General features: G+C 36.6%; 1 protein-coding gene across 1 annotated transcript in view; it reads left to right on the top strand.

The window, feature by feature from the left end:
* THBS2 (thrombospondin 2) overlaps window positions 1–8,358 on the top strand; it is a 31,948-nt gene extending 23,590 nt beyond the window's left edge. The window contains exons 17-21 of the mRNA XM_026085075.1: window positions 2,934–3,161; window positions 3,625–3,896; window positions 4,855–4,952; window positions 7,270–7,409; window positions 8,107–8,358. Coding sequence (XP_025940860.1) covers window positions 2,934–3,161; window positions 3,625–3,896; window positions 4,855–4,952; window positions 7,270–7,409; window positions 8,107–8,114 — 746 coding nt within the window. The 3' untranslated portion in view covers window positions 8,115–8,358. The remainder of the gene's footprint in view (window positions 1–2,933; window positions 3,162–3,624; window positions 3,897–4,854; window positions 4,953–7,269; window positions 7,410–8,106) is intronic.
* Window positions 8,359–14,693: the final 6,335 nt, after the last annotated feature.

Raw genomic sequence — 14,693 nt, forward strand, 5'->3', positions numbered from 1 at the left:
CAAACTGAGCTGGTTTTGACATACTAGACATCATGGACACTGATGGAACTGCACTGGCCAATTTGGCTCAGAGTTAGAGCATTAAGAAACCTCTTTATGAGAGAGGGTCAAAAACCTAAATGCTTACTTATAGAAAAAACATCTTTTCAAAATATTAAAAAAAAAGTATTTTATATTTCCAATTTTCACTCTGAATCAAAATGTAAAAAATAGAGGAAAATGTCTTAAAAAGTTTTCTGAAAATTAAAATGGAAAAAAGATGATGTACAGCTCTGTTCTTTGTTGAAAAACAGAATATTTCTCTTTTTTTAATCTAAAATTATGGTTGATTTACATATTTTTATAAAAATTATTGATGAGCAGTTTTTCTAAAATTTGCTTTACAGGTAAGGAGCTTTAAATCTGTCTTGATGTACACTTTTTTTTAAATGAATATGCTAATTTCCTTTTCTCCAGTTCTTGTCCTAAAGTGTTGCTGGTCACCCTCAAACGGTCCAATAGGTTCAGCAGTATTTCAGTAGCAAAACAGTGATAGTTTCACAATAATAAATGTAATTTAGAAAACATTTATGATCCTTTGAAAACCACTGTAATATATCTATGAGTAATGGTCTTTGCAATGAATACATGTGAGCAATTTCTATTTGGAGTTATATTTGCTGGGGTTGTTCCACGATTGTGTTGGTGAAATTGAAAGCAGAATTCAGTTCTTACACAATATAGTTGTATGCATATTTAGAAAGACAAAATCCTGAGCCTGGACTGATTTCCTGGTAAAATAACTGTTTGCCATAGGAAGCTTCTGGTTGGTAGTCAGTAGTAGTACTCAAATTACTTTATCTTTCAGTCTGATGATATAATGGGAGTATCTTTGTACTTGCCAGTCTCTGGAAAGGCCCCTTAATTTCAGGGATATCTCAAAACAAGGGTGGCCCGCAAATGGGGTAATTTGTTATAATCAGCCATCACCTGGATTTGCAAGTGAGACTACCTTTATATATGGTGTAAGTATTCACAAAAAGAGTAAATTGAAACAGTTTAGCCAGCTCATCACTGTCATCAGTGGCAGGCCCAACACAAAGCTTGGAAAAGAGATAAATAAAGCTAAAAGATGCTCCCACGCTCTTGAAGATGTGAGCATTTAAAGACGAAGCCCTGGAGAGAACTGTTGGACGTGGCTGGATTAACAGATGCTTTCTAACTTTCTTGAAACAGCATCAATGTTGTCAGCAGCAGCTCAGTACCAAATGGAATGTCAGCAGGCCTTTCAATGAATAATTACATTTTCCTATGACTCAAGAATTACCTCTTTGATATTGGCAGAGGGAATAAAACTGGAAATATACTCTTTTTTTCTCTTTAAGTGCTAAGATTTAAAAAAAAGTGCAGGAGCACACAGCTGGTCAGGATTTGGAATTCTCTGTGGCCAATTGCCAGAGTGGAAAATGGAACCATTTTACCACCTGTCTGAACTGCAGAAAATCTTTCTTTCACTGCTTTTTTTTTTTTTTTTTTNTTTTTTTTTTTTTTTTTTTTGGTGATTGCCTAAAATTCTTTTCTCTTTTTTCTCTCTGAAAGCTTCATACTTGAATAATACTGTGCTGGTTACACACATTAATTTAGCTTTGCTTTGTGTCCACGAAGCTTGATAATGGACTAGTTGGATCATTGCTCTTTCCCATTGTGTTAATTTCCATGTTCTTAGAGTAGTTGCAAACACTTAGATTAAAAAAAGCAGATGCTCAGCTACATGAGGATGGAAACTAATTAGCTGGTGATTCTAGTTTTACATTAGTACCCAGGGTAAGATCCAGTGGTTTCTGTTGTGAAAATCAGACCCATTTGCTAATTTGTTTCTGTACTTGTCTAGCCAAGTCTATCATCTTTATTTTAAGAGTTTGTACCATTATATGCCACTGAATAACAGTGGCATTGGCCATAGGACTTTATGAGGGGAGAGGGGATATCTCCTTTCACTATCTGCTATTCCAGGCAAAAGGGATCTACTGGTTTCCACCAATAYTGTAGGTAAATTAAGAAGGGAGATAATTTTTAGTGTCTCTTTAATATTGAGCATTGTAAAAATATTGAGCTGCAGCTCAACTGTGGCTGAGCAATATGTATTTTTAGGTTCTCTAAAAGGCTTCTTGCAGTTCAGATAACAATACTTAATATTTCCATACCCCCAAGTCTAGTCCAGCTGGGTAGTTCTTTTTTCTTGCATTTTCCTGAAGCACTATATTGTTTCTAAGACAAATTGCTCTAGTACAGATAAAAGAATGATTAGGCATGTATACATATTTTACTGTACTACTATCCCTACTTTCTTTTGACATAGAGGTGATACTTCTGCGATCTGAAACACCCTTGATGGAATGTTTTGGAAAGAATCTTGAGACAAAGATAAAAGTCTTAAAGTTGAATATCTTCAATAGTATATAGGGATTTAGTAACAGGTGGGAGGGTTAAGATTTTTCAACAGTATTACTTGAATTCACTTACACTGCACCTATTTAAACATGGCCTTGTATTCACATCTGGAACAAATCAAACTTAATGTGGTACATGCATTAGTAAATTACACTGACACTGGCAACTTCCAACTCCCCCAATCCTGATTCTAAAGCAGTATATAGACTAGGGGCCAGATTGATCACTGTCATAAACCCATCAGCAGGACAATTTTATTAAGAGTGATTTTGGCCCTGACCTAAGTCAGTGACTTCTGAGTTAGAGTATGGCCTCCAGTCTTTACGAGCAATTTTTCAAATGGATTTTCAGAGAATGAGGCTTTATGTGGAATCATTTGGAGCCCTCGTTGAGAAACAGGAAAAAAAAACATGCATCACAAATGTCTTCCATTAGTCGGAGAGCTGTTAGGAAGGATGGACAGATTGCTAACAACTGTGTTTGCTTATGCATATTGCTAATAGGTGATGGCAGAGGTGACATTTGCAAAGATGATTTCGACAATGACAATATCCCAGATATTTATGATGTATGCCCTGAAAATAATGCCATCAGTGAAACTGACTTCAGGAAGTTCCAGATGGTCCCCTTGGACCCCAAGGGAACAGCTCAGATTGATCCCAACTGGGTTATTCGCCACCAAGGCAAGGAACTGGTGCAGACTGCCAACTCTGATCCTGGCATAGCTGTAGGTGAGTATCAAATGTCAGCCAGCATCTTTGGAAAAAGTAACCAGTTATCTAGGGATTAAAGGGGGGGGAAGGGGGGGATAAACGCATCTTTTTGGTGCTCCAGGCTTGTGACTGAAGCATGGGGACAGTGTATATGCCCAAATTAAGAATAGTTTAGTACTGTTTACCTTTGTTTACCCTTGTAACTTGTCATTGACTATAGCACATAAAATATCCAGTCCAAGAACTTGACRTGAATATAGTGCCTGCTGTCTTCAAAGCCCCTTGTAGGCAACTTATTTCTCTCTAGAAGCCTCCATGAGTTAGGYAGGCAATCATAATTACCTCTCTCTTACAGATAGGGAACTGAAAAAGATAGTTTACAACTCCTGGAGAAACTCAGTATCAGAGCTGGGACTCTTGGGCACGGGCGGCCAGACATGATATCCTGACTGAATGGTTTGTGTCTTTCGTCCTCTACCAGGCTATGACGAGTTCAGCTCTGTTGACTTCAGTGGCACGTTCTATGTTAACACAGACCGCGATGATGACTATGCTGGCTTTGTGTTTGGCTATCAGTCCAGCAGTCGGTTTTATGTCCTGATGTGGAAGCAGGTCACTCAGACCTACTGGGAGGACAAACCCACCAGGGCATATGGCTATTCTGGTGTGTCACTCAAAGTAGTGAATTCAACAACTGGTACTGGTGAACATTTGAGAAATGCTCTCTGGCACACAGGAAACACCCCTGGACAGGTGAGAGATTGAAAACTTCAGGCTAATGATGATGTGTGCCTAATGCTTCAGAAGGAAGAGGGGTGTCTGGAAATAATTTTCTTTAATACCTCACACTAAATTATCAGCTTTTCTTAAGTTGCCATATTATTATTGTCAATAATAACATTTTTATTTTTTCAAAGAAAATGTAATATATAAAAATTATATATAGAAAAAATTACATGTATAAAAGGGATGATGTAGTGTGGTCCAAAGAAAAAAGAAGTAAGAGATCTCTGCTCTCCACAAATCCTTTGTGACCTCTATATTGGAACTTAGACACCTGCTTCTTTAATATTCTAGCTTGTTTGAATTATACTTTGTTTAGAGTTCAGTAACCAACGAGAGCCAAAGAAAAAAGAAATGAAAACAAAGAGGGAAAGTTTGCTGCTGTTCCAAGTAGGTTCCAGCCATGGAAGAAACCTTTGCCTTTTGGAAATCAAGTTAGTGGGGCTTCACATATGCATAGGAATTGCACACTTTGGAGTTCGCTGCAGGAGCACRGCCTTGACAGAATGTTGCTGTGCCAGTTTTAAAAGAATAGGCTATGGGCAATAATATCTGTGAAAGTTGCAGTCTCTTCAGCTGGGCCACTCACACAGATAAGAGAAGAAGCATTGAATCTGGCAGTGTGGGTGTGTAYGTGCAAACAGGCAGGACTTCATAAAGGAAGTCAGACTAGATGCTGTAATGGTCTTTACTGACTTCAAGTATGAAACTACAAATTAATAACTGATAGCTAACTAAAGACAGGAATTTTCATGGCTTTCACTAGAGGTGAACAGACTGTAAGAGGTATGCTGATGATACCTTCAAATTATTTTTAGTTTCATGCTCTGCAGCAAATAGCCTGTGGCCGCATAGCAGTTACTACAGTACATGTACAGTTACTTTAGCATGGTCTGTTTCTAATAAGGCATTCCTATTCCTACTGTAGGTGCGTACTTTGTGGCATGATCCCAAGAACATTGGCTGGAAAGATTATACTGCTTACAGGTGGCATTTGATTCATCGGCCTAAAACAGGATTAATAAAGTAAGAAATGTTTCTGTGCCTCTCTTTTCTAGTAGCATAACTTTTGTCTCTGATATAATAGCTATTTTATTAGTTTGTTAGTTCTGATGATGACAATCCTTTCATGACTGTTTGTTATTGGGAACATTTTGTTATGTTTAGAATAACAAAATAGAATAATATATAGAACTATATTTTCTTTTTCAGATGTATTTAATTTAGTTTTGGTGGTTCRATATTTACATCAGCTAAATATTCTAAAATTAAAAAAAAATCTTTCTCAATAGCTCTTCTGTAAAAGGACCAAGAATTCCTAAGCAAAACTCAAAGCAAGATTAGAGCACAAGATTCCTCCCAGCCTCTGGAATTTGAATGAATGAAATTAATTAGAAACATCAGAATTGCCACAGGGAAGCAGGCCAACGGCCTGTCTGCTTCAGCATCCTGTCTCCAATAGTGGCTTATGTGAGATATTTCAGAAGTATCCACAAGCACATCTGTAATGCACATAAAAAGGAGCTATGGCATATTACTTTCCTTAGACCCAGCTGTTTATCTGATGTTCTGGAGAATGAGCATCAACTGTGCATGTTATTTTTATCTTGCACTAACTACTGTAACTGAAAAGTATGTTTTTAGTGAAGCAGAGTCTGACCTTACCTCTTAAGGTCTGGTTATTTTGTACCTTAGTATGAGCAGGGTGGTTTCATTTGGCTGTGTAAGGCAAAGAATAGACAAAATTGGATAAACTAAATTATCTGGCTTTTGGAACGAAAGGAAAAAAATATTTTTGCATATGCTGTCAGTCTTTATGCATCAAAATATGAATGAAGTATTGACTGATACAGGTTAAGAAGAAACTTAAATTGTTCATTGTTCATTCATGTTACTGTTACCTGTATCTTCCTTTGAAGAATCTAGTCAATGTCAGACAAAGATTATCGCAATTGGCATCCCGTTAGGTCAATCTATCCTGACAAATTCTATGGTCTAGGGCATTAAATTCCTTCATTCTATGGGACATGTAAATAGGAAATAAATAAAAACTTAAGCTATATTTGTGAAATAATTGAAGATATTATTTGTACAGAAATAGGAATGTAATATTAACATGACTGGAGCTGGGTAATTTTTTTGGTGAGATGAATAGTTTGTTGACCTCTCTTCCCATGTGTGTTGGGCTGTCAATGTTGAGAATTAAATTTAAATTCAGTGACATGGACATGAAAAACTGTCAGAGTTTTAGCAGCCATTCTTTTTGCCATCCCTTAAATACTGTTTTCAGGGAGCAGATTCATACTGGGCTTTGGGGTTCTTTTAGAAGATGAAGCACAGCTCAAATTAGAGCATGTCCTGGACATGGAGGGGAGACAGGTTTGAATTGCCTTTCTGCCTAAGTCGAAATCTGTCCCTAACCTTTGAGTTATAGGGAGCTGTTTGAGTGTGTTATAGGGAGCTGCTTAAGCATTCCTCTTGTGAAGCCATTCTACTTCATATAGCTAATGAAATACCAGTTTGAGCAGGACTGTAGACCTCTCCTCCAGAGAGTGCTCTAATCACTATAGAGTCACTTCCCATTTGGCCCAAAGGCTATTTTAGGAGATTGAGAGCCTAAAAACCCTGACTTACTCTCCTGTGAGAAGTGGAAAATTCAGTTTCAAGGAACTGGAACCAATCTGGTAGAGAGGGAAAATGGAGAGGTCTTTTGGCTCCTAGATGGCTGCCTAAATCACTTACAAGTTGGAAAGAGAGGGATTAGTTCTCTCTTATTTGTGAGTCTGGTTGTTTTTGTCCAAATCCTTCCAGCTTTCATTAGATGCTTAAAATGTTTGAAATTTAACGTCTCCAATTAAATGTTTTGTTTTACCCTAAAGGAATAGTTCTTCCAATTTCTTATGTTGGCCCTTGCACCAAAAGATAGATAAACCAGTGATTCATGCAGCTGTAAAGACGACTTTGTTAGGTGATGTGGTTAAATCTTGTGTTAACCTCTGAGTTCACAGGGACATGGGCTTATCAATGAATGATAGTACATGACATAGTTCATTCCAGGAGACATGACTCTACTAAATAAAGAATTGGGAAATCTTTTGCAGATGGTGTGCATAAAATTACTTATGGAACAGCCCTACTGCTTCTGATTAATGTGTTATGGCTGCCAGCCAGGTGGGCGTGAGATAGAATTGAGGAGCGATCCTTACAATGAAGTTGTGTTATCTGGTGCCTTATTAAAAACAAATTTGGAATCAGTTCTTGGAAACTCTTACCAGCCCTTAGCACTGGACACACTCCATTATCTTCCTGTTCTAATTTATAATATGTTTGTTCTTCTTTACAGAGTTTTAGTGTATGAAGGGAAGCAAGTCATGGTGGATTCTGGACCAGTCTATGATACAACCTTTGCTGGTGGACGATTAGGTCTTTTTGTCTTCTCTCAAGAGATGGTCTATTTCTCTGACCTCAAATATGAATGCAGAGGTTAGTTGTCTGGAAAATGCTGATGTATTTGATACCTATGTAGCAGGCATGAAACATGGAAATGAAAAGTATTCTTTAGTTACAGAAAGCAATTGGTATTACAGCATGTAGTAAACCTTGATTTGTTAAAATACCATGGATGCCTTTTGCCCCTATAGTAATCTAAATTTGAATAACAAAACTCAGATGTTTAATAGTACCCACCTGCAAAAAATGAGATTGCATTCTAACTGTATATCTTACGCAGAATTCTATACATTTGCCCACTTTCCTTTGTAGGCTAATTCAATATGTCCTGTGGGCACASAGAGACTTCTGAATCACCCCTCTTTCAAAAGGCATAAAGGGGAGAGCAGATATTTTTAATGAGTATGTCAGTATGTCATGCCTCCTCCAAAATGTTTTGAAATACAGCAAATGCTTTCCCAGGTTTTCTTATATATGATTATATATATATATATAGAGAGAGAGAGAGAGAGAGATACACACGTGTGTGTGTGTGTGTGTGTGTGTGTGTATCTATATATAATCTGCTTTTATATAAATGTGATCACATTTATAGGAAAATGCAGAACAGGAAGCATTGTGCTGCATTCATTCTACTGCATCATGATGGAGTTGTGTTCCAGTCTGAATGAATTCCAAATTAAATAAAGCAACCCCAACAATTAATATCTTTTTCCCCCATTTCTTTCAGATGCTTGAGCAATGGTTGCTGCATTATCAGCAAAGCACTGTAGATGCTGTGCAACCTAGACACCTCAGTACATCCTGGTACTCCCAGTTTCTATTTTTGTGTACCTTCTCCTCTGTCCTTGTGCTCCACTGACCAGGTTCCTCCCTGCTGCCAGGAGTGGCTCAGCCATCCCTCCACCCAAGTGCCTTCTCACAGCCAGGACTAATGAAACCAATACGTGAGCATCCGACCCACCACGGAAGCAAAAAGCAGATTGATACATTAGAACACTTTTCTAGAGTGAAAACTTAGCAAGACATATTTGTTTGTTTGTCTTTTTAAGAAATAACGTTTACATATAAAAATGTAGTTTCTAAATGTATTTATATATATGGAGAAAAAAAGGGGATAATGATTATTATTCATTGTCTTTAAGTGAGGGAAAAAAAGTGTTTGAATAACTCTTTAGGTGTATGGTTGACACTTCCTTGGTCTGATCAGGGCTGGACATCAGTAACACAAAGCCTCTAATTTCAACAAAATAACAGAGAGCTGCACCAATGGTATCTGTACTAACAATGAAAAAGCCTTTGGAGAATAAAATGAAGGTCAATTAGGAAGATTTCTTGATCCAAAAAGATGTCCTTCAGCTGATGAGGATGCTTTTAATAACATTAAGATTCGAGTTGGTAGAAATATCAAATTTGCAACCTAAAACATTGTCTATTATCATAGACTTAGTTCAGTTCTGTTTGGCTTTAATTAGAAATTCCCATGTGACAGGGAAAAGTGATCAAGTTAAACATCCATGGCTATCACCACTGTCAGGATGACTTTCATAAAATGATTTCTGGTTGTTCCATTTCCATCTTGTTTTGCATTCCCTCATAATAAAAAATAATCCATGATCATGTGGAGCAAAATGAATCTGAACCACTTTCCCACCTCTGCTGCAAAAAGCACTTTGACATCCTGAATCCTGATCTGGGTTTTTGAAAAGGTGGCAACGCTACTATTACTTAATTTGGTAACATATGAATTTAAGGTTCCAATTATAAATGTTTTGTTAATATTTATTATGATTATCACGTTGAGCTACTTGATAATTTATTTTAAAGCATGTCATATAACGCATTAGTAATACACTTACAAATAAAGATATTTTAAAGCTATTTCAAAAAGCATATTGCAGTATGTAGATATTGTCAAAGCATGGCATACACTTAAGCACATAGTTTCATGGGTTATATTCATGTATGCTTTAAAGTTAAATGAATAATAATAAGGAATTTATAAATGGAACCTTAACATATATCCGGTTACCCTAATTTTAATATTTTGATTGTTACCTATGTCTGCTGTATATAGAAGTTTTTAAAATAATGCTGAAGGGAYACCAGTGTTTATTCTAAACAGATACAACAGTTATTCAGATATATAATAGCATAAACATGTTTAACATTTTTTTTGTTTTGTTTAAGTTGTATGAGCTTTGTTCACAAAAAGAACACTTGCTGGTGTAATTTTATTCATAGATGGGTTTACTAATGGCATAATACAGTAACTTCACCTTCTTGTAGGGCACAGTGAGCTAAATGTCAAATCAACTTTTTCTCCCTTGAAATAGATTTTGTTGCTATATACGTTAGAAAGAAATCCAATTTCTGGCTTTATTGCACATTTTATAATGTTCATATTATCAAATCTTTGATTTTTTTTTTTGATTTTTTTTTTCCAAATCCTCTTTATGAGGTTTTTACGTTTGTTTCAGTTTCTTCCTTTTGGTGTTTCAAATTGTATCCCCACGTACAGAGAAGAAGGGAGGGTGGCTTCATTAAATGTAATGATTGTAATGGCTGTGTAGGGTTTTTTGTTTTTTCAGAGAGACATCAGTGTGGGGATGAAGATGTTAATATTTAGACTGTATCATAATTTTCCTATTCTATGTAACTTATTTATGATGTTTTTTCTTTTTTTTCATTTTTTTCCTTGCAAGTGTGTGTGTTTGTGTGTGTGAGAGAGAGAGAGAATGAGATCAATGAAATTTCACTATGTTTTGCCAAAGATTGTAAATAATTATTTATTTGTTTACATGGACGGATTCTATCATTTAACGTCCTGATTCATTTAGTTAGATCCTCATTTTTATATATATATTTTAAGAAACTAATGATAGGAAATAAACTGTAAAAAGGTTTTATAAAAAAAAATCTCTTTACCTTTTTTATAGTTATGTTTCATTAAAAAAAAAAAAAACCTCCTCCAAAGCCCTCAGTTAAATAAGCCTCTTGCCTTGCTATAAACCATTTTATTTCAAACAAACCAACAAATCTACTGCTTGGTTACAAATCACTTAGTATTTTTTAAGGATGTAAAGGGCAGCTTTCCTAGTCTTACTGACAAAAGACATCATTCCACATGAAGTCTTAATCTGGCAAACTGTCCATATTTTTATTTATGTTGTTGTAATTGAGAAATTTTGGTCCTTCTCTTTTTTGTTGGACTCGTACACACATTCTCTGTATTGGATCTTGGCTGATGTGTTTGAACAAATACATGATCCTATTCTGTAACTCTTTCTGCTGTGAGTCCCATTTAAGTCACTGGGTATGTTTGTGTGAATAAGGATTGCCTTCCAGATGAAGAATTTCAGGCAGGAGTGCTTAGTGACAATTTCAACAGAATAAGATACAAGGAAAAAAATTCTTTGCATGAATTTTTTTTTGCCATGAATAAGAACTGCTCCCACAGAGGTGTGCTTGAATTGGATTAGTAAGAATAAGAATGTCCATCATACCAAAATGCCAATTTTGAGGTATGAATGCAAACTGTATTCTCTTAGAAATATCCCAGCAATTCACTTTCTTTGGCCTTTGGTTCCAGTGAGAGCTGGAAATGAAAGGTTGTTCTGAAGGCATAGCSCAAGTACTCAGAACATTACACAAGAAAGTCATATACTCTCCACCACAGTCTTTTGATGGATCCTTTGAACCACTTCGTTGAGCAGTAGCTCTATTCTATTCTGCTGCAAGGACAGAACTGCTTGACGTTATTCAGGTAATCAAGAGTGATCAAGATCTTGCCACCCATATTCCCAAGAGTCCCGTTTAAATCCATGGTATGGATCTGTGAGAATACGGTGTCACCAAGAGCAAAAGTTTTGAGCCTGAACACTTAATGATGATTCAGATAGAGTAAAGAAAAGAATTCTTTTGTGACAACAGAACAAAACCCTGCAGAAGGGACCTAGAGAAATAAAACTGCTGGAAACAAGTGAAATCATAAAAACAACAGTGCAGAACTAGTACAGGGCCTCTGTGAAAAAGAGAGAAGGAAGGTTCAAATCAGCAGGTACTGCTGTGACTAAACCAGTTCATAAAAAAGCAGTAACATTCCCCGACCTCTGTTCATAGTTCTAACTACAGGCTCTTGAAGATGATTAAGAATATTTGGTTAATTTTGAAAAAAAAAACAACCACATATATTTAAAGATTTTGCAGCCTCCTCAATTCTTGTTTCCAGAGGGATATAGACATGGAGAAAGAAGGCCTGAAATTCCTAGAGAGGAGCTGTTTTTCTAACTATAGGAAGTAGTGAGTAGATCTGGGATCTGATTCTGAAACTGGCTTTTGTGTGGTACTGGACAGATATTTTTTTTCAGTTTCCTGAGCATCACACTCCTATCTACTAAAAGTCAGTGATGACGTTTCCTCCTCTTTCAGGATCTTTTGATAAGTTTGATATATCTTATTGTTTCTGGGCCAGCCAAAAAACAGGAAATCCTGAAATCCTGAAAGTCCTCTGAATGAAGTTCTGACAAGACTTCTCGTCCACTTTTAAAATATAGCCATTTCAAATAAACTTTAGATAAGCCACTGAATTCTGAAAAGTTAAGCTGAACTCCCAACCTTTACAGATTTGTTCATCTTTATAATAACACATGTACAACAGTTGCTACTAGAAAGGAAGGAAAAAACCTGCCCAAGGATTATACTTGTGATTTCTCACACCAGGCAGCCCGAAAATCAGCATGATTAATGTTAACATATGCATCAACTACTTGCTAGCTGTACAGTGGGGCAGAAGCTGAACAGGAAATCACAGTCAGTGGATCAAATCCTCATCTTGATCAACTCAGTGGGAGTTTTGCTGTGGACCTCAGTGGTATCTGGGTGAGATTCAGGGTTTCGCTTGCAGAGAAAGCCTACATAGAGAAAGAGCTCTAATGTTCGCAGGGGAACATCTGCTCTGTAAAGCCATTTGAAAAATAAATAACTATATACTAACTTGGCAGTCTTGTTCATAACGTAGAGAAGACCACACTTGTTGATCAGGAAGGGGGACTTTGAAGAAAAGGAACCTAGGRCCTATTAAACCAAAGGTACGTCTGATCCATTATCCTGCTTCTTGAAAGTCACCAGTACCAAATGTGTCAGAGGAAGGTGTAAAATCCTTATCATTAAAAATGATATGTCAACACGCCTAGAGGGGAATTGTTGTTTCTAGTTCCAGGCATTTAGTGGCTGGTTTCTGCCTTGGTGCAGCTTATTTTACACTAATTAATATAAGTTCAAATATTATTCATATGAATGTTTCATTTCATTTTTTTATTCCCATTCTTGGCCTTAGTAAAATCTACTGTGAGTTCTGGAGGTTGATTACATATGACATACAGTATAAATTTTACAGTATAAATATATGTCTGTTATTGTTTAATTTCATTGATGGGCTTTGTTTCTCACAGACTTCGGAAAGGAGTTGGTACTATATATTTCATTATACGGCTGTATGTAAAAAAAAAAAAAAAGATATTGTGCTTTGCTCTTGCTGTGTGTGTGCCAGTGTCTTTTATGGGTTCATGCAGTACATTAAAGGTAGACGAATCTTCCTCTGCTTTCTGAAAGGGTCAGCTGTTGTAATTCTGTTCAGGTACAAGATGCTACCTATGGTTATGGCCCTCTGCAGTTCTCTCTCTCTAATGTAGACACACACACACACACACACACACACACACACACACACATATATATATATTTATATATATAGGCTAGGTTGCATTTCTTAATTTTAAGTAAATAAGTACTTAAAAAAAGAATGTACAGCTTGCTCTGTGTGTGGACAGAGAGGATCATAAACAGATCAGTGATGAGCCATATTAATGACAGAGAAGTCCATTAAGAGTGAGAAAGCACAAAAATATGGACCTAAACTCTAGCCCAGGAAGTCTCACAATTGCAGTCTGTCAAACRTTATAAGGATACAAAGAGTAAGTGTCATTCTGTGCTTTTCTTGTTCTTAAAGTTTTCCGTAGACATGTGCTACTAGCCATCACTGGAATCTAGGCAGTGAGTTGGACAGATATTTGATCTGACCTTTTACAACCTTTTATTCAGTCAGTGGTCATTGACCATTTTCCAGCCATCTCAGTATTTGTACAGCACTGTTTAGTGCTCTAGCTAGACATGAACAAGTTTAATGTTGTTTATTTAGAAGCAAGTGAATTCCTTTTCTGACATCTGCTGAGCATTTCTGGAGTCTTTTCATCACTGTTGAATGCACCAGTCCCTGGACACCGGAGACATGCATTGCAAATCACACTTTAAATCTTAGCAACAGCTGTAATAAGGTAACTTGGAAATTGTTTATAGCCACTTAGATTACGTAGTCATCCAGTAACCTCTAGGAGATATAGTCTCGACACTCCCTTTGTGAGACAATTTCCTCTTTTTAAATCTTGCTGACACACAGGGMAAGGAGAGAGAGGGCGGTAAACTGCAGCCACGGTCAGCTGCTGAGATAAGTTTGGACCAATGCCTTTCTATATATGTGAAGAAAATGAAACCCAGACTTGTTCAATTTCATGCAAGGCGGGGTTCTCTCAGGTCCTGTCTTCTAATCATTCAACCCACTTTTCTTCCTCCCATCTCTGCTGTAGTCTTTTTGTTAACAGTAATAACATCCAACAGAAAATTTAGAGAAGGACTTGTCTATCATAAATACACAGAGATTAAGGTTATGACACGAACAATCTCAGGTTGCTTTAATAGATATTCAGAAGCAGTGGTTATGAATTGGTAAGATGTACCTTGCTGGTGGGACTTGAGTATGTTAGAGCATGGCCCCAAAGCAAATTAGTCTGTCCTGATTTCTGAGGAGTCAGCAGCAGTGTCTCAGCTCTGTGATTTTGCAGTCAGAARTAGAGGATCACAAACTAGTCATGGATTTAATCCAGTGTGTTTATCTATACACAGTAGCTCAGCTCTGATGCTGAAGAAGTAGGGACAATGTCTAAAACTGAAACCAGTGACACGTGGAAGATCACTAACTTTCTGAAGTGAGATTCAGTTACAAAAAGATTGGCAATCATTGCTTTAGACAACAGTACTTCTCCATTTAATACCTTCCAGTGATTTAAGAAACTTCCATGTACAATCTTATTCTTATTTTTTTGGTTCATTTCCATATTTAGTAACTTTTTGTGAATAAAAATGAGATTTTTTTTGTTGTTCTTGTTATTAACAGTTACGATCATTCTTAACTGCATGGAAGACCTAATCCCTGATCATAGTTTTACTGAGATCATATATCTTAAGAAGGACAGTTCTAAA

Source organism: Apteryx rowi, unplaced genomic scaffold (assembly GCF_003343035.1).
Source record: "Apteryx rowi isolate R43461 unplaced genomic scaffold, aptRow1 scaffold_66, whole genome shotgun sequence".
Taxonomy (NCBI): Eukaryota; Metazoa; Chordata; class Aves; order Apterygiformes; family Apterygidae; genus Apteryx; species Apteryx rowi.